At 41.8% G+C, this 21,271-nt stretch overlaps 1 protein-coding gene across 18 annotated transcripts in view; it reads right to left on the bottom strand.

Moving 5' to 3' along the window:
• Positions 1–21,271, bottom strand: part of KIAA1217 (KIAA1217 ortholog) — a 377,603-nt gene that overhangs the window by 45,051 nt on the left and 311,281 nt on the right. For 12 of the 18 annotated variants that reach the window (XM_052804272.1, XM_052804291.1, XM_052804247.1 and 9 more), the window contains 3 exons: positions 9,668–10,500; positions 1,381–1,485; positions 899–951 (listed from right to left, as the gene is read on the bottom strand). In XM_052804272.1, coding sequence (XP_052660232.1) covers positions 899–951; positions 1,381–1,485; positions 9,668–10,500 — 991 coding nt within the window. Of the gene's footprint in view, positions 1–898; positions 952–1,380; positions 1,486–9,667; positions 10,501–18,189; positions 18,433–21,271 lie in introns of those variants that run through there. The other 6 variants (XM_052804399.1, XM_052804281.1, XM_052804368.1 and 3 more) reach the window with 2 other exon arrangements.

Below are 21,271 nucleotides of genomic sequence, written 5' to 3'. Positions count from 1 at the left end.
TACTGCAATTCCAGATAAACAGGAATCCTGAACGTGAACTAACAGCTCCAACAGAAAGGCTTGTTAAGAACATAATAGTTTTGCTAATAAATGTGTGTGGTTTACTACCTGCCGGAGCACAGACCTCCCTGTGGGAAGAGCATTACCAGGAAGTAAGGAACTGCCTTTATTTGCATTCAGTGCATGACAAAGGGTGAAGAGGAGGCATATAAACACACACACCCCCTGCAGACATCTCCAGCAGCAGCCCATACACAAAGAGCTCCAATCACATGGAGATCTTCTTTCACAACAGCCTTAACTCCATCTTTTAAACACTTAACAGCTCTCCAAGTGGGAAACTAAAATAAGACCAGCTCTTACTGGCTTCATAATTGATGCTTGCTCAGAACAGTTTAGGCGCATGCTAATAATTAGTAACAGATCAATATGGCTTAATTAGGGAAAGTGCTATCTTGCTGACTGCTAAATTCCTTAGTGTCATTACATCCATAGCATCCTATTGACAGAAGAACCTTAGAGAAAAGTTCAGGTGACCAGAATAGGAATGCAATATTTAGCCTTCTACAGCAATCTGGACACATCTGGGGTTAATGACAGATATATACTATAGATGGGATGAGTCACTGGAAAATTCACCATATGCAGAGAGTCTGCATCTCATTTAAACCATTCAGCGCATGTGTGAAATTCATTCCAAAGACCACCTCAACCTGTCAGAAATTCCTCTCTTAACAAAGATGTGATTGACTCCCATATCCTGAACTTAAACGTCAGTTCTGACAGTACAGCTATGGGAATTTAAGTAAATTTGACATTTCCATAAGCTGGGATGGTAGTAATGTTAGAGCTATTCATATACCTGAATGACTTGTAAATTAAAAGTGAATTATCTTACCTGCAGTGTCAACGCTGCTCTTGCTGGACACAATTTTCAACATCATCTTCTCACTAAGTAATAAAAAGAAAAATCATAACTTTAACTTACTAACAATAAAACTGTAGTGAAGTTTATAATCAGCAAATTAAATGGCCTTGTCTATATATATTTTTAATTTAAATCACCAGTAGCTTGTCAGTTGTTTTTTTTAAAAATCAGCTTTTAATACAAGTTAAGCAAGGAATGGAGTATAAGCAGTAGAAAGCACAGAGATGTAGCTACATTAATTCTTTTTAACACAAAGAAAAGTAATGCAGTTAATCTCCATCCATCATTTGGCATATTCTTCCTCTCTGCCTAGCATTCTCATGGGGATGATAAAGATATTTAAAAATGATTGAGCATTCACGGGTTTTTTACTATTACATTCAAATATTATTTTTGTTGATTGATTACTAAAATCATTACAGAGAAACAGATTTAATGAATTCTTTTTTTACCTAGAAGCATCTTTGCTATTACTTGTATTTGGCCCTTTAAAAAGCGCAGACTGAACAAGACCAGTTAAACTGGCAATCTGTTTCTCCATGGCTTGTATCCTCTCTCTGTAAGACAAGAGAACCGTTTGTTAAAGCCAGATATATTTGCTTTCAGACTTGTTTTTCTAGGTGAATGATTACCACAGGATTGGAAAGACACTACAGAGTTTGTGCAAAGGCCCATGGGTACCAGTTTGCATATACCTTGTTGCAGCAACTTACCGCATCTTGGTTTGGACAGCTTTTGCATGGTAACAGACAATAAAAAAGACATCTGCTTGGTTAAAAAAGAACAAAACAAACAACCACCTAGATAATAAGATTCTAATGCTCTCATGAGACAGGCACCTAAAACAATCAGTTAATGCTTCTCGGAACTAGCGAAAATAATTTTTTTCAGCATTACATATATTTTCTCTTTTACCTACACTGGGCCAATAGTTTTGCCTGTGTATAAGGTTTCAGGATTAAAGACTTTACACTTCTTGTTACTATTTTTACTTTCCCAAACCCCAGGATATTTGTCTGCGAAGCATTTAATCTGTCCAAGCTGCCTACTTCCCAGCCCAAATCCTTTGCACCTGACATCACAATTGTCTGCTTTGGAAAGGACAGCAATGTGACAGAAAGGCACAGGACACCAAATGCAGACTGTACAGCAATATTATCATAAAACAGATTTGCTTTCATGCACATATCCTGAGAAATTCTAAAAATTATGAGAAAAGAGATGAAGAACTGTATAGGTATGGTCAGTGTTTTCATAGGTACCAAAGGCCACTACGCAACAACAATGACTTTTTTTGGATAGGAAGGCTAACATTTGTGCGTTTATCTGTTTACATAAATGCATATACTAGTCAGGTACCAGGTGACTTCCTCGGTGGACTCCAGAACAGCCTTTTGCTCAGGCAGGTGCCTACTTTCACATGCCAGTATGTCAATGACACACCACAACATAGACACGCATCAATATGGTACCTCAGACAGGACCTTATGAAAATGCATCCCTATATGCCAGCAGTTAAGTGACTGGGGAGACACACAAAAGCAAATGCTAACAGCAGGCTGTGATTTTGGAAGATGACTGGGAACAAAACTTTCGAAAAGCAAGTGGCTAAGACCAGCAGCGATGACTGATGAAAGAAGACAGGACAGACACACTCAGCCCCAGACTCAGCCTGCTGCAGGGGCCATCCACCACCACCGCGGCGTCCTGGGTACATGGGAGCAGCTAAGCTCTGGCCAGCCCCAGCTCCAGTTGCCGTTTGGTGGCCAAAGCAATAATGCCAATCAATAAGGTCCATATAAACTCAGATGTAGGTACCAATACCAGGCAAAAGCAAGCTGACATGATACAAAGCAAGTAACCAGCCCAGCTTGTAGCCAGCCAGATTATCCAGGCTAATTATTTCATTCACATTCAGGGAATGAAATAGAGGTTTGCTGGGACAGCACACAGATACCACAGCCAGGAGAGACTCCGAGACACCCAGACGTTGAGAAAACAGGGCAGCAAAACAAGTAATGAGATGCTAACAGAAACAAGGAGGGAAGAAGAGAGTGCTCAGTCAGTCCCCAGCCGGCAGACTTGTTCTTACTGCAATTTAATACAGCGTGCGCGTCTTGCTTTTCTGTCTTCATGTTGAAAGGTATTTTGAATGGTGATGAGAAGACTAGTGAATCTGACCTAATTCATTTCAAACCAAGAAATACGTTACAGAATTTCCGCTATTATAAGTTTTAAAAAAAGAAACTGGTTCAAGCTACAGTAACCTTTGGAACAAAAACAAGTACTAAAAGCCTGGGATAAATACGTTCTAACAAACTTTAATGCAGCATTTTTGACACTTAATAATGAAAACATTTATTTTTCCCAGCTAATCATCACAAAACCTTCCTGGAACTAAACTCAATTGGAAGTCTATCTGTTTTACCAATTCATAAATATGATGTTTTTTCCATCCCACATTCGATAATCTGGAAACAATTTTCTGCTTCAAAAGAGATTATGGCAACACAAAGCTGATCTTGTCCTTTGCCATGAAATCTAGGAAAATATGTTGTTAAGAGGGAGAGGGATGTTCCAGAGATAGGAGATGATGAAAAACGAATGAAATACTGGAATCAATTGCACAGAGCACATTATTTTTCATATGGTAAAAGCATTAAGAATGTGAAGAATCTACATGTGCTCTGGAGTTACTCTGTTAAAGACAAGGCAGGATTTTTCCTGTAATCGTTTCACTGTAATACCCAGAGTTGTTATGGCCATCAGCACCAAACATTTCAAAAACAGGTGTCTGAAAGGAGGCGCCTTTTAGGCATTAAATAAAATGACCTGATTTTCGGAGAGCTGGCGGTCTGACTGAAGGCGGTGGGAGGCAGCACGCTCCAGCAAGGGCAGGGAGGGACGCGGCTGGCACGGCAGCAGGGCCGTGCCCTGGGCTGACGTGGCTGGAGGGCTGGTGGCCCAGTCCCGCCACCCGCCACATGGCCCTGGAGGGGCAGGGTCGGGCTCTGCAGCCACCCCCTTCCCCTCTGGCTTCCCTGTGAAGGGCTGGAGCAACCTTGGCTCCGGAGGGAGAACACGAACGCTTTCTTCAGACTGTGCCAGGCTGGGGTCTATCAGGGATGCTGGCACTGTCATGATAGTTGCGCATTTTTGGTTCTCAACATCATATTCTCTACCTCTTGCTGTGCTCCCTGCTGTGGAGAAGGAAGGTGGGGGGAACAGCCTGCCCCACCATCCCTTCCCGCACCGGGCAGGCCAGGGTCCCCACAGCACGGGGCAGGCCGGCACTCCAGTGACATGGGGCAGGCCAGGGCCCCCGCGGACAGGGCAGGCCGGGATACGGAGCACTAGAAGAGAGGGCCAGGCAGAACCAAATGCAGCAGTGCCCCTTTGCCGGCGGTGGTAGCATGAGAAGGCTGAACCCTGTCTCTGTTCCCGGATTAATTTCCCAGATAAATCTGCATCTCTCCACCACCCCGGAAGAGCAGGGAGGGTCCCTCCTACAGCAGTTGGGAAAGAAATGGCTATTTTATCAGCCTGAGCACGGAAAGGCATTGTTTCTCATTGTTTTCCTGTGAATGCTGGGAGAGTCAGAGGTGGTGGCATGGTGGGGGAGGAAGGAAGGGGGCAAGGTCAGAAGTGACTCCCAGCTCTAGCAGGCCTCTCTGTCAGACCTGGCTTTGGCTTGTCGCAGACCTTGGCCAGCAAACCAGGCACGGCCCGCTCACCAGCCCAGTTCTCCCCAGCAGCCTGGTCCACAGCCCCGGCCCCGGGTACGTCCAGGCACTGGGGCCCTGCCTTAGCATCTCGCTCCCCAAATTCACCAACAGCAAAACAAGCCCTTGCTTCTCTGGGGACTGTGCACTGAGACATCAGATTTCATCACCGGATTTCTTCCTTACAGCTTCACTGAGGTTTCATGTCATTCCCTCTACTGCAATTAACTGGAAGTAATCCCAAGCAGGGTACAGTGTATTGCTGAATTGGTACCCACTTCTCACAACAACGCTATTTAAGCATGACTTGCATGTTCCTTCCCTTTCCTGGGGAAATCTTTAATATTCACATCACTGAGAAGATACTTCGTACAGATGCAAACTAGAAGTGGGCTGTGTAACTGTTCATTCATGTTCCTGTCCAACCCTAGGCTGTGCAGTGCATCATCCATAACAGACGTACTCAAATACCAAGTCTGGCACCATGAACTATTTGGCATACTATCCTGGAGAAAGATTTTCAGTGACTTCATATTTTATAGTTAAACCCCGAGTGAAGTCTGTATAGTAATCAGAAAGAGGGTCAGAGACAGGGAAAAATACATTTCTTTCTGTATTACACTATGAGAGAAACATTTCATTAGAAATTATTTTATCTCACTGGGAAAAGAAAGGAAACAGGAGTAGGTTGTCTTTCCTACTGGCTTCCCTAGAACCAAGTGAAAGCGGCACAGTCAGACTTTACCCCAAAGTCTCCCCAAAACACCAGAGTGGATAAGCTGGAAGGGTGTGAAGCAAAGACCAGCAGAACTCTTCTCTACTCTGCTCTTCTCCCAAGGGAAAAATACACACAGGTCAATATTTCAATCTTTTAAGAATAAGGTTAAACGCAAACTTTCTACAGCTTGAAACTAAAGGGAAAAGGGAACCTCTGAAGCACTGCCAGCTACCATACGATTTTACAACTCTTATCCAAGAGCCTGCATCTCATCTTGCTACAAACAGTTCCTCCAACAGAAGGAAGCCAAAGTACAGCTTACCTTTCCTCCATCCTGTATTGGTCATTTGCATTCACCTTTTTCTGCCTGGTTATTCAACATCTTTCACAAAGGAAGATGCAATTTTGGCCCCATGGAAAGTGTCTGAGGGGGTATATCTGCAAAGTCCACCCTTCTTATACAATTTTCAGTGCATTGCTGATGGAGTCTGCCGCTGTCCATGGCTTTAGAGTATGACCATTTTCTCCTAATGCATAGAGAGTCCATCTATACTTTAACATATCAAACAATAAAGTGGTTTTGTGATGGGAACAATATCTAATAACCTATACGTGGCCATTACACTTTAGTCTTGAACTGCAAGCCACAAGCTGTGAATTTGATCACATTTTTTGCTCAGTTCTACCATCATCTTTTCTCACTAACGTGGCATAAAAAGAAGGGGACAAAAGTTGTGTTCAGGCAGAAGACAACCACAGTTCACTCCTGAAATGCTTTTAGAAGAAAAATGTTCTAAACAGCTATCTTGCTATTCTAAGGATTGTATTTTAGTGAGTAGCGGCATTTATTATATACATATTCAGCACTATCAAATAACCTAGAATTTTGCAACATGTGTGTTTTAAATGCAAAGAGTGTAAATTAAATGGCATTTAATTTAATGCACTTTTGGGTAAACTGCTTCTTTTCCAATTTATCAACATTTAAACATCTGCTTTGCCTATAGTAACTTCCAGAACTGTCCACCATAAGCTACATAAATGGGCCATCCAAAAATATGATAGCAAATCACTGTTTAAACAACTCATGCTCACTCACAAAAATTTACTCATTCTTCCTGTAAACCTCAGGCATGATGACCCCTCGAAGATGAACTGCTGCAACCTGTTGCAACTTCTAATATTTTTTTGTATATGAATACCAAAATTTTTTTTTTTTTAAATCTCCATGAACTTGTTTCTTGTCACTGTTGTAAAAGAGCTTTATATGGAACTCTTCTGGTAAATGAATTACTGTGAGAATTTATTCAATGTGAGAATTTATTCAATGCTTTATACTGCAGAAGTAGCTACCTTGAAAATACTCGAGGTAAAACAGATACAAGAAAATATTACATGAAGCAATTAAATCCCCCTCAACTCTGGCTTAAATAACAGGCTTGATGAGACTGGCTTCCGCAATGCAAAACTAAAATGGGAAACTCCAAGAGATCGGAAATACCGGTTTTCATCTTTTGTAGACCCACATCTGCTGCAGTTAACATTCCAAAGGTAATGGACCCATTTTCTTCAATAAAACCAGGATACGGTCAATGAGAGGTCTGATGTGCTATAAGTACCTAACATATTCTGATAAAGTACGTATATATCCCACTTCAGCCACAGACTGGAAAAATTGAAGGAGAATTAACAGTGGAAGAGAGATTCAGTTTAACTTCTGGCATTGTCACTATCCATTTTAATCTTTTCTCTGACTTATGTTTAAACTATGTATTGTCCTGAGGTTGTGACAGTGCTACTTCAAGGTGATTTCCACAGAGATGGCACAAGCGATGTTTTCTTTGTTCTCAGCACACTTCACTAGGGACTGAAGGAACAACAGTGCTGAGATGATGAGTTTGATGCTTGCAGGGTCCTCAGCCCACTCCTGAATAAGTCAGGATGGGGAGTCTCTCTTGTCACAGTGAAAAAATGCAAAAGACCTCCCTCAGTATCCCCAAGGCTAACAGATTCTCAATCTGCCCTTTTGCTGCTACCCTACACCTGCCACTGCATGCAGGCTGACTGAATACACCACCATTCGCTTTCTGTGGCCTGGTTTTTAGGCTTTTTGCACAGTCATCAGCAAGTGGATAATATGCGTGACAGAGCAGCACACACCTCATTTTACCAGGCCTGGAAGGCCTCATTTTACCATGCTTGGGAGAGGATGAATTCAGCCCTATCTCTCCAATCCCAAAATATTCTTACTCACAGAAGCAAGCCCAGCTGTGCTGCTTATGGGTATAAACTGTAAGTCCTACACAACAAGGTAGGGTATACCTTTCTGCCATTATATGCGTCACTTTTCAGGTATTCATAACAACCTTGTAACAATTCAGTCCCTGCTGAAGCAGGAAAAGAGCACCTCAGCCTGGATATCCTTAGTGTTCCTTGTTTAGTGCAATCTCAACAGTGTTTGCTTTCAAAGTTTATGAAATTATTACAAAGCTAAAATAAGGCTTAGAGCATTTTGTGTCTGTAGAACCCAAACCCAATTCTTAATATTGCAGTGGTTAGAAAGAACACCCATTTGCTTGGTATTGGTATTTACAATGATTTTTTTAAAAGTCACACTTTCTCAAGGTTAAAAAACCCACAATCCATAAGGGCAGCTTTCAGAATGATTTTTTTCAGTGCCATGTGACTAATACATACCATGCTGAATTTTAAGGTCATGTATTTATTTGGAAGTGTAATTATGCAAATGCTATTTTCATCACTGTGAATATATTCTGGGACCAGGACTAAAACTCCTGGTGCAAAGCTCCCCTTAAGGAGCTGCAGAACTATCTGTATAGTTGCTCTTTATATGTTCACAAATACACAACCTTGTGCATGTCTGTGTAGCTGAGTGAACAGATGAGATACCCAGAGGGGAGAGAGAAAGTTGCACAGACTGTAAAGTTGTTGGTGTCCTCCCTTATTTTCAACCCTCTAAGATGAACCTTGTAAAATTTTCAATCTGAAAGCTCTCTCTTGGATTAGAATTGGCAAACGTAGTTCAAGTTATTTCCTAGTTGCAATAATGGAAGCTTGAAATGAAATTTCAAGTACCTGCATCTTTTTCTTGGAAATAAATAGATACAAATCAGGTTTCACTGACCCTAGATTGTAATATGCCCTAACTCATACCCTTGTGTCAACATAACTACCACACTATAAGCCTGTAATTTCTGTGGATGGCTGATTTTCTTTTGTCCTCCATTTTCTCCCCACCAATGGACCTCACAACACATTCTTTCTTCTGGCCAAGCATCATCAGAGGCGACTAATTAATTGTTGAGCAAGTTGCTCAGGTGGAAGGGAAGTTTGGGGGCTATATGAAGCTCCATATCTCCCCAGTGGTTAAGGCAGTCAGCAGTTACCTTTGGCCTCTGTGAGCTCAGCATTTTCCAGCTATTCATCTTCACTTCCCTAAAGAGCTCTATAAAAGTTAACAGCACAAACAATACGCTAGAGATTAGTGCAACTCATACAAATACACAGCAACCAACTGGCAGTGTAACGATTTTTCTCTCCTAGGGCAGGGTCTATGGCAGGAGAAGCCTTCACAGACCTTTGCGTAAATCTGGTCCTTAAAAAGACAGGAGAGATCATTGTCATCATTGTCAGCACGCAAAAGTTAACAACAGTCAGGTCACCAACTATCTGTGATGCTGGAGAAATCATTGGGAACAGCGTTCGTGTTTCAATTTCTTCCCTGGGACAGACTTGCTCTTCTCAGCAGTTTCCCCTCGAGGAACATTATTATAAACAACTGTCCTATTTTTATGCAAATTCATGTTTTACAGGAGATAAGACAGTAATGATAAATTCTTCCCATTTCCTAACACTCGATGAGAAAAACTCCACTCCATAAAGAACCAAAATTGTAATATCAGAGTGTCATTCTTAACAGGGGTGAAATATATTCCCTTATTAGCGGGAACAGAACATCATTTGTTCTTGTAACATGATCCGGTTGTCTGGAAAGAAAAATCCTACTTAATCATTTTATTTTATTATATTTTTTCCAATGACTGAAATTTACACAAATGAAAATAACTAGGGATTCATCATGGGTTGACAATACTTTCAGATTAATAACGGGTGGTGTCGCATCTCCTCTAAATTACTAACTACCTTGACAGACGCCTAATAAACACTGCAGCCCAGTGCAGCGGCCTCCTGCACATTACATTGTCCCCTGGGTGTTACAAGATGTGCAGATTAGGAACGTTTCTCATTTGCATGAATTAAGCCCCGGCCCTGCCTTACCTTGTCTCCTTGTCCTTGGGCATCACAGGTGACCCATAGCCAAAAGCCTGCTTGTCGACTGGAGACGGCACTGCCTCAGCCATGCCTGGGAGGCCAAGGGCGCTCCGTGCTTTTGCGTCCACGAACACAGGCGGTCCCGGCTCCTTTTTGAAGGACTGGCGGCTGGGGGAAGACCTGTCAGGCTGGATGGTGTGGGGGGGAATGTGAGCACTATGGTGAGGATGAATATCGATCATTCTCATGTCAGCCACCCTGTGGGGTGAGGCAGGAGGCGTTTTAGAGCCAAGAGTGGGCAAATGGCTCTCCGGGTACTTCCGTGACTTTTGTCTGTACAAGGACTGCTCCAGCATTTCAGGCTGCATAGAGGGGTTGCAGTAAGTGCTTGATGATCTCATGGCACTGCGATGGTAGGCTACGATGTGATCGGGGACATCGAGGGGGTGTCCAGAGTGGGGTGTGGCCACACTCATCCTCCCCTCGTGAAACAAGTAGGGGTCACCGTACAGACCTTCATTTCGGATCAGGGCAAGGTTTTTGTTACTCATGTCCTCATCTGGCTTCACGTCCCGTCTCTCCAAAATGGCGCTTGGGCTGGGTGATATCGAGCGTGAGGCTGGCACGCTGGAGAGCCGGTCCCTGGGGATGGTGGCGTTGCCTGGCACACCCATGGGCCGGCCCCCGCCATAGGGAATCCTGGACGGAGAGGGAGGCATGGAGTGGGGCACCGGGGTGGAGGGTGGAGAGCTGGGCATCGCATGAGGAGGGTGTGTGGCAGATCCAGGGCGGGAAGCACTTGGGCCGTCTCGGCCCGCATAAGCAACTTCCCTCTGCATCTGGAAAGAAAAGGAAAAACATGTAAGATATAAAATTACTGAATGAGCAAAACCTGATGTGGGTTGTGACAACCTTGACGTCTACAGAAAAAAAAGGGAAAAAACCCAAACCCTCAAGACCAAATAATTTGTCATCTGCATAAATAAAACACTTCGGGATCTCAGTGCCTAAAGAAAATAACAACTATAACAGCAATAAAATGGGCTGCATGTTAAAGGAACATGAGAGTTCTAAAAATGCTTTTGCTTACACAAACACCACCTTACCCTAATCTGATAATTCACAGCTACTGAAGCTGAAATTAGGGATTTCAGTGCCAGGTGTTCTAAGTACATCTAGCCAGTGACAGACCTAAACAGTTTATTGATCAGACACACAGACTACAGTTCACTGATTCCAAACCAGGAACAAAATGCTGGTGCTCTGGCATCACAAACAGACCTGAAGTCCTTAGACAAGAAAAATAAATACTACAACTAATTGGCTATTTGCTTCAGCGCAGGATTTAGCCTTTGCTAATAACTTGATGTGCTTTTTATTACACAAAGGATACACAAAGCATAGGAGAACAACACACACAAGAATTTATGGACTGTAACACAGTCAAGTTGCATGAAAAGATTTTGACCCTATAAAATATGTGCTACAGGTTTCCTTCATCGCAAAGCAGTGCTTCAGACAGTTTGTGGAGCACGCACTCAGAAAGTCACCGAACATTTTATCATATTTTTGTAAGCAGCAGCAATAACTGCCAGCAGTAAGGAATGAGCAAGGAAAAGAGAGGGAAAATTTCCATACCAACCTATTAGTGCTTTGTTAACAGAGGCCTTGGCAAAATCTGCAATGGATACATGTGCTTCTGAGACTGTAGCATCTCACTCTGCCCAGCAATGACCTCTCTAGATGGCTGAACATTCTCAATGACAGAGACAGGATAAATTCTCCCTCTAGCAAGCATCACGTGCCTGCTCTGGTGCCATTAGGGTAAGGTGGATAAACAGGGAGATGAAAGAGTCAGCTGGGTTACACCAACTACATAAGGAAAAAAATTACAGCTTCTAAAATCTGTGTTGGCAATTTCAGCTTCCCTCTCCATCACTTCCAAGAGATTGTAGAAAACTGAGCATCACCAAGCCTGACTACATGTTCCTAAAGTTACAGAGCACACACTAATGTGCAGTGGAAGTTGCAGATCTGAAATCTTCACTGTCTTTCTCCCTTCTCACTCCTTGCTTTGACAATGTGACTGGATTCATTGCAGTTACAGTGATCCATGGCTGATGAGGCAAGAAATTATATTCTATTCCTGCCCCACCACAGGTTTTTCCACTGGTAAGGAAATTGAAATGGTGGTATATAAACAATAGCTGTTCTCATCATGGCAGGCTCCGCACTTGGGAATTACAAATGACATTCCCCAGGGCCAGAGATCAAAAGTCTGGAGTATCAGGTATCAGAAAGAAGAAAGGAGATAACCTAATTGTGGCAGCAGCAATAATAAATAAGTGTGTAACAGCAAGAAGGAGTGCGCTAGGATGGGTCATAAATTAGCCAGACAAAAGTCATCAAGCCAAAGGGGAACATGGGATAATTTTTTTCATTTGCACAGAGAATTACTGTAGTTTGGAATTTAAAATAAAATATAACTAAACAGTATTAATAAAATTATCAGTGGGCATTCAACATAGTTTTCTATTGGCTTGAAGAAACACTGCAACATACTGAGCTGTATTGTGCATTCAGACTCTGGATGTGGGCCAGCAGAACAAAAAGACTCCTACTGACTTTGGGATCAGGCCTCCAGGGATAACTGCAGATGTTTTGCACTGAGAGAAGAGCCTGGAGAAAGAAAATCCTTCTTGGTTTCTACTGTACAAGCGATACCATGCCCTGTTCAGTTGCTTCAGCTAGAGCTACAATAGATGCAATAGTATCTGGCACAGAAACCATAGACAGCGGGATAGGCTGGGTTGCAGTGAGAGGAAAATTCCAATGCTACCTTGCAGAGAGGGGAAAATTTCCATGGGAAGCTTTGAAAGCAACAGGTTTAATTTCCCCTAACTTCTGGACTTCATATTCCTGTGTATGCTCATTCATTTCTCGTAAGTCAAAGAAATCTGTCAAAGAAAAATTCCTATTTTCCACCTTAAGATATTGCCATACTTTAAGATGGAACTGAGTTCAAATACGGGGCTGAGCTATTGCTCAAAACCCTGTGTCTGAGTACTGACATATATAGTGCTATTTACTTTTGCTTTAAAATAGCACTTGGAGTACACAGCCTGAATCAAGACCCCATTGGGCTGGGCAGGGCACAAACGCCTGGGCAGACAACCCCTTCCTGAATAGTTCGCTTTCTATTTTAAGCCATGACTCAGCCCCTGGGTGGAGCGCACAGAAGGGGAAAGCAGCCGGAGCCACAGAGTCCAGGGTGCCCAGGGCAGGTGCACTGGGGCGTATGGGCCAGGCAGGGACATGAGCTGGTGACCGGGAGCCAGGCAGCCTTACTGGCTGGATTACAGTGTCTTCTGCCACGTGGTCGATATTGTCTCTCTTTCCACTTTTCTCTCTTCTCCAAAATCTCCAGATTCTTTGCTAATGGCAACTTTAAAAATGTGAATGATGGTCTGTTCTTGCTTCTCATCTATACATCTTTTGTGTGATATTCAAGGCACACTACTCTCTCTCATATATACCCCACTTTCTGTGCTGTTTTTCTTCTTCTGTCCTCCACCACAAAACCCCCATGTTGCTCTATGAAAACATGTACTCGAATATGCAGGCTGTCTTGAGCCACTTTCTTGGACTTCAACTGCATGGCTGTCATGGTTTAACCCCAGCCAGCAACTAAACACCACGCAGCCACTCACTCACTTCCCCCCTACCCAGTGGGATGGGGGAGAAAATTGGGAAAAAAGAAGCAAAACCCGCGGGTTGAGATAAGAACGGTTTAATAGAACAGAAAAGGAGAAACTAGTAATGATAATGATAACACTAATAAAATGACAACAGCAATAATGAAAGGATTGGAATGTACAAATGATGCGCAGTGCAATTGCTCACCACCCACCGACCGACACCCAGCCAGTCCCCAAGCGGCGATCCCCCCCGCCCCCACTCCCCCCACTTCCTATACTAGATGGGACATCCCATGGTATGGAATACCCTGTTGGCCAGTTTGGGTCAGCTGCCCTGGCTGTGTCCTGTGCCAACTTCTTGTGCCCCTCCAGCTTTCTCGCTGGCTGGGCACGAGAAGCTGAAAAATCCTTGACTTTAGTCTAAACACTACTGAGCAACAACTGAAAACATCAGTGTTATCAACATTCTTCACATACTGAACTCAAAACATAGCACCGTACCAGCTACTAGGAAGACAGTTAGCTCTATCCCAGCTGAAACTAGGACAATGGCTCAGAGACAGAGAAAGAGGATATTGGGCTTATCTGAGCCTCTAAGTACTAGGTGCTATCACAGCCAATTGCTTTGAGGGCAAAAGGAAGAAGATTTTTTAGTGCAAGCGTAGGATCATGTGCTTTTCGACTGCAGCCATGTAATACGGTTGCCTGAGGGTGTGGTTTCTTTAGCACATATCTCTTCCTTGTTCTTACTGCCTGTAGACTGTAATGCTTGAAATAAGAACTTGTTTTGTCAAACCTTAGGTTAAAATATGGCAAACAGCTAGCAACAATTTCTGTATACAACATTTGAGGGGGAAAGACATCACTAAGAATCTTTCACTTTCTGTAGCAAAAAAGATCACACCGTGTTTAAAAATCTCCTATGGAGGTTGTTGGTCAGTCTAACAGCACTTAAGTCTGTAAGATACAGATTTGGAATTTTTTTTAAAACAGAGCAATAGAGACACTGAAGAGTGTCTTTGTATACTGAAGAGTGAACATAATATAAAACCAGTTATGTTCTTTATTTCAAAACTAGTTGGCATACTCAGTAACGCTGCATTTTGAATATGACTATATGCAGAAAGGTAGCAAACCAGCTATCCATCCACCCAAATGGATGACCTTATAAAGAGTCTTGCTCCTGGTAGCTCACAAAAAGGGTGGGCAGACCCAGAGTCTCTGCACACAGCAGAATACAAAGCTTGTGGCAGCTCCTGGCCTCTCAAATAGCACGGCTCCCCTGAAAGGACAGAGTCGTGGTATCATAAGCCTTATGGATAGCAAAGAGCAACCTGCTATTCAGTGGTTCAAGAGCTGGTGATTTCTGCAGTACAATCCAGTCTGTCTTATTGTCCACCAGGACCAATACAACACCGTGCTGATCTTTATTCTAAATTTGTTAGGGCTGTCCTGCCTCATAGGTCCCTCTCATGGTCTGTCCCAACATGAGCATCTCACAATGAAGAAACTATCGTTATTTCTGTCTCTCCAGCTGCCTCAACATATCATTTGCACCTGTGGCACACACCAGACAGGGCACGGGAGCCATGCCTGTACACACCCCAGGGCAATGCCAGCTAGCACTAAGCACTAAGCCTACCACTAATTCATCAGCACCGCACCAACCCTTCACCTCACCATGCAGCTGGATATCGGAGGTGCAGCCTGACTCACTGCCATTATCTGCTAACATCTCATAGCAAAACACAGGCAAAGGGAAAAGCAGGCCAGAGTTTCTGACCTGGCAGCCCTTCCCATTGCTCTCCCAGGCCTCGTCTACACCAACAGAGAACACGGCAATTGGCTTTGCCCCAAGGATTTCAGCCTACCAAAATACCTACATGGAGCATGTTCCCTAGATGGAGCTTATCCATACACCCTCTCAGAGACACCCTGGAGTTCTCAGCAGACTCCATTAATCACCTCTCAGGCATGTGAAGCTATTACTTTTGTTACTCTCCCATTGACATCCTGCATTTCCCTGAGGAAACTGCACCTATGCTCCTCAAGGTGGCTCACCCAACAGTAAACAGAGGACACCTGCAAAGAATTTTATCAAGAGCTTGGAGACTCTTTGATGAAAAAGGTACAGAAACACTAAGTACTGATACAATACTGATAAATTAATCTGTCTGTAAAGAGACCTTTTATGGAAATTGCTCACCAGAAGAAAATCCTCTACAAAGTGAGGCAATCCTTCACTTTTCTATCAGGAAAGACTTAATTAAAGAACCTCAAATCCAACAACAATACAATCCATTAGTTTGTTCTTTCCTCATAAAAATAAATCGACAGCTTTACTGTAATAGTTGTGCAAAAACCTCAGTTTAATCAGTAGTTGCACTGTATGATACCACTTCTGTCATGACTGATATTTTGTTCAGGTTGGGTTTGGACAGCTAAAAGCACAAATCTGCTTTTGCAAAAAACTTATCATATATGGTTTTAATATTTCTAAAATAATATAATTTCCAATAAGAAATAGTGCACTTGAAAATCACAGAATTGGTAAACAGTCTGAAAACAAAATTTTTTAAGTATCTCCACCATGACTATCTGTCTGAAGCCAAATCCTTATGCTATCAGACATCACTGAGACGTTGTCACATTTGTCTGTTATTGCTTTCTCATAGTATGCCTTTTAATTCCTATAAATTTCCCTGTTCTACTGGGTCATTACAGAAAAAAAAACCAGGCTGGCTGCAGCTGCGGGTTCCTCCAGCTGCCCAGTGCCATACTTGAAGACTTCAAACACATTAGCATAATTTTTAGCTTTTTCTGGTCAGGAACTTTCCAATGAAAAATACTTTCAGTAGACAATGCTAATCCAAAAGAGCTGAAACACTTGGTAAAAACATCAGTAAAGACAAAAGTTGGGAGAAAAAACACCCAGTAGATTTCAGTCAAACACTGACATTATTTCTTATCAGACACCCCTGGAGTGCTTTAGAGCTTTGGCTTTCCAGATTCATAGACCTGGGGCAACTTGGTCAGAGCCTGCCCTGGGATAGGGACCCTAGCTCTTCCATGGTCTCTTCAGCAGAGTGGGTACTTGGTAGTTTGGGGGTGATCTTCTAGACCAAGTACTAAGACATGCCAGGGGTTTCAATGTCCATCGCTCCTCAGCAGTGCTTCCAGACTAGAAGTTTATTTGGCAATTTTGGCTAAGAACTGACACCTGATGCCCAAGAGAGAGTTCAGACCATGAAACAGCTAACCTAGGCTAAGTTGGAGACCTGGCCTCAGCTGAGTCTGGCCCCACTGTACAAGGCTGTAGGAGCTGCCAGGCTTCACAATTGTTTTTCATTATGGGAACCACATGCTGGTAAAATAAAACTGATTTCAAATGTTCAAACTTCCCATGAACGGGGAACTCCAAGACCCAGCTAGCTGTTCTTAACATGTCCCACATATTTCCATTGTTTTTTCCTGGATAATTTTCCAGACAAGGAGTTGCAGAACCCACTGAGAAATCTCAGCATTTATTATAATTAACTTCCCATTCTTAGCATGCATCTAGGTTTCAGTTCTTTAGCTCCTTTTGCACAGTTTTGGTATATGCCCAGCTGTAAAATCTCTGCATTATAGTGAAAGAAGAGTTGAGCTAAAAACTCAGTTGAGCTAAAAACTCAGAACATCTATGAAACTGTAATTTTCTGGTTCTAGTGACTGATTACACCAGAACAGAATATTGAATTGGACATATATTGATATGGCAAGAGAATCACTGGGTTTTTCTTCTTCCATTTATGTTCTTAATTCTATGGTTTTTCTTTCCCTCGCTCAACAACACTGCAATATAAGAGGTTCCTTAGGATGAGCCTGTGATGGGAAGTGATGGTGAATCCACCCAGTCCTCCAGTTTCTATGTTCATAGACTTTTTTTTGCCGGGCTCAGCTGGCTAGAAGCTGACATGAACAAAATAGGAGAACCAGAAGATGATGTTCACTATCCTAGGAGGTGGAATTAAGACCACATAAACATGACCTTCCAGAAAGGAGGCATCCTGAGTGAATCTTAATCAGGTCACCATACTACTCAACATCACTGCGATGTCCAGTCTCCTTATCTTTCTGCCAGTTATGCAGGTGTACACAAAGGTCATGGCATAAGCACTATTTCATCCTCAAGAGCAGAGTTTTTAGGATGCCGTATTGTAACTGCCCATACATACACTGGCTTGAAGCTCAGCCACAGTATCACTTCCCTTTCCATGCCATAAGGCATCAAACACATTCTTAACATTATTGTCCCTTATTTTATACCTATATCTTTAACACACACTTGTGCATGAACCCAGTCCTTACAGCAATCCAAATGTTTTACCTCAAGGTATTTTACATGTCTCAGTATGTCCTTTTATATCCCTGACTACAAATAAACTTAATTCATACCATATCCTAAAGCTCCCATGGGGAGAACAAAGAATACCTAGTTCACTTTTTACTGAATGTAAAACAGATCCATAAAATTCTAAGCTAACCACAAAACAAATTTAATGGTAATATCAAAAATAATGTTTGATTGCTTCACCTTGCCTTTAAGTCAATGTGCATGCTGAAGATGGATCATGCAAACAAGCAGAGAGGAGAGTTTCAGACCAAATCCTACACAGTCTGCTCTTTCAGGCATAATTTCTTCACCTATCCTGATGCTACTCTGGGTATTTGTTTCTACAATTAAACACAGGAGCACTCTTATTACACTCTTAGACAATGTTGTTATCTACAGACAAATAAAACAAACTTTGATAAGATTTTTGCTTTGAAATAATGAAAGGCACTTACTGTTATTTAAGGAAATCACTTGTATGGCTACAGCAGTGAGATGAACATTTGGTTCCACTTCTTCTAATAAAGCACTTTTTGTTTTCAGCCTTGAATCTAAATCCTCAGTCTACAGTATAATATTTTGTATATCCGTGCCTTCTGGGAAAAGGTTTTGAAACAGTAAAAATGTTCCTTGTTCCCCCTGCTCACAACAGGGGCAGGCCATCTTGCTTTACCCGGTCATCTAAGTAATGCTGCTTCAATAGACTGAAGTACTTTTCCACATGACAAGCCTGCAATTTCTCCTCCCCTTTGAAATTAGTCACTAAATAACCTCCTTGGCATGTCACCCAGTCACAAACTGTGCAACACTATGTGATTCAATCGCTCAACCATTTTTTAATGTGTGCCTATAAGATGTATAGAAAGACACTAACATTATGGAAAGAAGCACAAGAGACACTCACAAAGGGGAAAGCCATAAATAAAATAGTGAGTAACCTCCATTTAGGTAAGACTGCATTTCAAAGGCAACAATATAAACACATATACATTAATTCCCCAATAGGTGAAGACCTCCAATTATTTAGCAAACCCAGTACATACAATTCTCGAAAAAAATACAGCAGTTATAAACCTTAGAAGCTTTTCACATACTCAGATTGGTAGTGACATTTGGTAGAAGGAAGTGCAAGCCCCTCCCATAGAGGAGGCTGTCTACTCATTAACCATGCACCTGAGCTGCTTGGCTAACCTGAACTTTGGGGCTCCCATAAATCAATCTCATTGTTATCTCTGCAGCACACCACACTAGCCATTATGATTAGGTTTTTTTTTTTTAAAAAGGGCACAATAGAGAAAGCAAATGTCAAAAAAAAACTTAGAACAGAAAGGATGCTTCCCTCCGTTCCATCCCCTGACCCCAAAAGACCACAGAATATAGAAAATGTCTACTTAAAAATACAGTATGTACAGTCTAAAAGAGATGGCACTTAAATATCATAGGGGAAAATCTCATGACGCAAGCACTTCCCAGTCCTGCAGTTATCTTCTGGTTTGGGGGGGTTGGTTTTTTTGCTATGGGTTTGGGGGTTTTTTGCTTGTTTTTGGTTTTATGCAAGTAAAAATTGCCTGTATCATCATGACTGGCATTCAAATGAATCAAAATACAATTTAAGCACATGACCGTGAGCTAATATCGCTGTAAAGAACAAGTCATAATGGGACCTCACTGGAGTAACATTTCTGTTTCACAGTACTGCTCTCAGTCTCTCAGCTATTAGTGAGGGAGGCATCATTCATTTCCGCTACAAAAGGACAATCGGACACAAAGCATTTAAGTAGCAGGACAAAGATCAGAGCACATCTGGTAGTGAAAACTAAAAATCCAGGTGTGCCACCCCTTACTACACCCAGCCCAACAGCAGAGAAGCCCTCCAGCTTTGTAGACTGATTTGTAATGTACATTGTAAATTTATACGCCGTTATTGGTCTTGACCAGAACTTCACAAAACTGATATGTAGTATAATATAAACAGTCTTTTCAGAAATTTAAAAAATACTCATTTTGTCTTCAATATTTAGTTTTCAGTTTCACTGTAAAATACTTTAAAATATTATTTTTATTAAATATTTGCACTAGAACTATAATAAAGTATTATTATGGCACAGAAACAATGTTAAACCTATTTATTTTTATTTCAAATTTAATCAGTCAAGGCTTGTTTCTTGCAGTATAGGAGTAAAGCAGTATTTACCATTGAAGCATCTGGTTTATATTTGGCAGGTTTAACTAACCAGTCAAGCATCCCCTTTTAATGAATGGATGTATATACTTGACCTAGTTAAAAAGCTGCTTAGGTCTGCTGACCAACCAGACTCAAAACCATCAAGAGTAAAAAGTACAAGCAAATTATCCTAGTATACTTTTATGCCACACATGCTTTCCAACAGTTGCAGGGTATATTCTTCAATCCATGTTTGTTCCTTACAGGCTAACAAACCTGCAGTGAGAAATCACATTATTATGCTAATATGCAGGATAAAAAAGACCACTATATTTCACTGCAGTTTCTCTGCAATGAATTGCAAGCTGGTAGGATGCACATTTTCAGTAATTGGACTCTAGCATGATAAAGTATATCCCAGAACATCAGACGTACTATAACTAGTTCTCCATACATCTGGCACTATATGCAAGAGTCTTCAAGTACATCTGATGCATACGAGAAGTTGTTCATGAGAGGAATGAATCTTCTTTTAATTTTAAAATACATCAGGCACAACATCATAAATATTGCACAGATATATCATTACCAAGACTGTAATTTAATTTGTAGGTTCTAACAATGCATACAAACCATTCAAGCATCACTTTCCATTTCAATTACTTTATCAGAGCCCTCAAGCCGTGTCTAACTTGCCATGTATTATCCCGTGTTTAATTACTTGCCATATACTTGTTTATAACGTACTGTACAGAACAAGAGTTCCTTTTCAGTTTAACCCCCTGTGTAAACAAGGGGCATGCCCCTAAGAGACACAACACCCTATGCTTCACTGAGATCAAGCCTGGAAGTTTAGGTTAGCTTATTACTTTAAAATCAGTGTTAATGTCTGTGTTTATGATAAGCCCAAGTTACCACTGAGCTAAATTGCCAGTCACCCTACTTTCTTCTACATTATTAACAATGTTGGTCTGTTGGACCTTTCCATCCATTTGTCCATCACATTAATTTATTTTCTGTTTGCTTTCCTCATTTTTGAGCAGAAAAAATGTTAGAGACACAACATCAGTAAAACACACAATTATAAAGCCAGAGAATATTTTGAAGTCTACTGTGGGGTATACACATGTGGCATAGATGTAACTTATTGCTTGACTGCTGATCAAAGTTCTTTCTGTTCCTGATAACAGCTCTTTTGGCTCCTATTCCCTTAATAATACTTTCATGGATGGAAATAATTAAGCAGTTAATGCCTTGTACTGCTGTAAACAACCATTTCCTTGACAGAAAACAGGGAAGCACTTACAGGATGGATTGCTTGTCACTAACTCAGGACTTGTTTTCATTCTCAGCACTCTAGAGCAAAGCTGGTG

Source organism: Harpia harpyja, chromosome 1 (genome assembly GCF_026419915.1).
Source record: "Harpia harpyja isolate bHarHar1 chromosome 1, bHarHar1 primary haplotype, whole genome shotgun sequence".
NCBI classification, from domain to species: domain Eukaryota; kingdom Metazoa; phylum Chordata; class Aves; order Accipitriformes; family Accipitridae; genus Harpia; species Harpia harpyja.
Note: the sequence above shows the minus strand (reverse complement) of the source record. Positions and strands in the feature narration are given on the sequence as shown.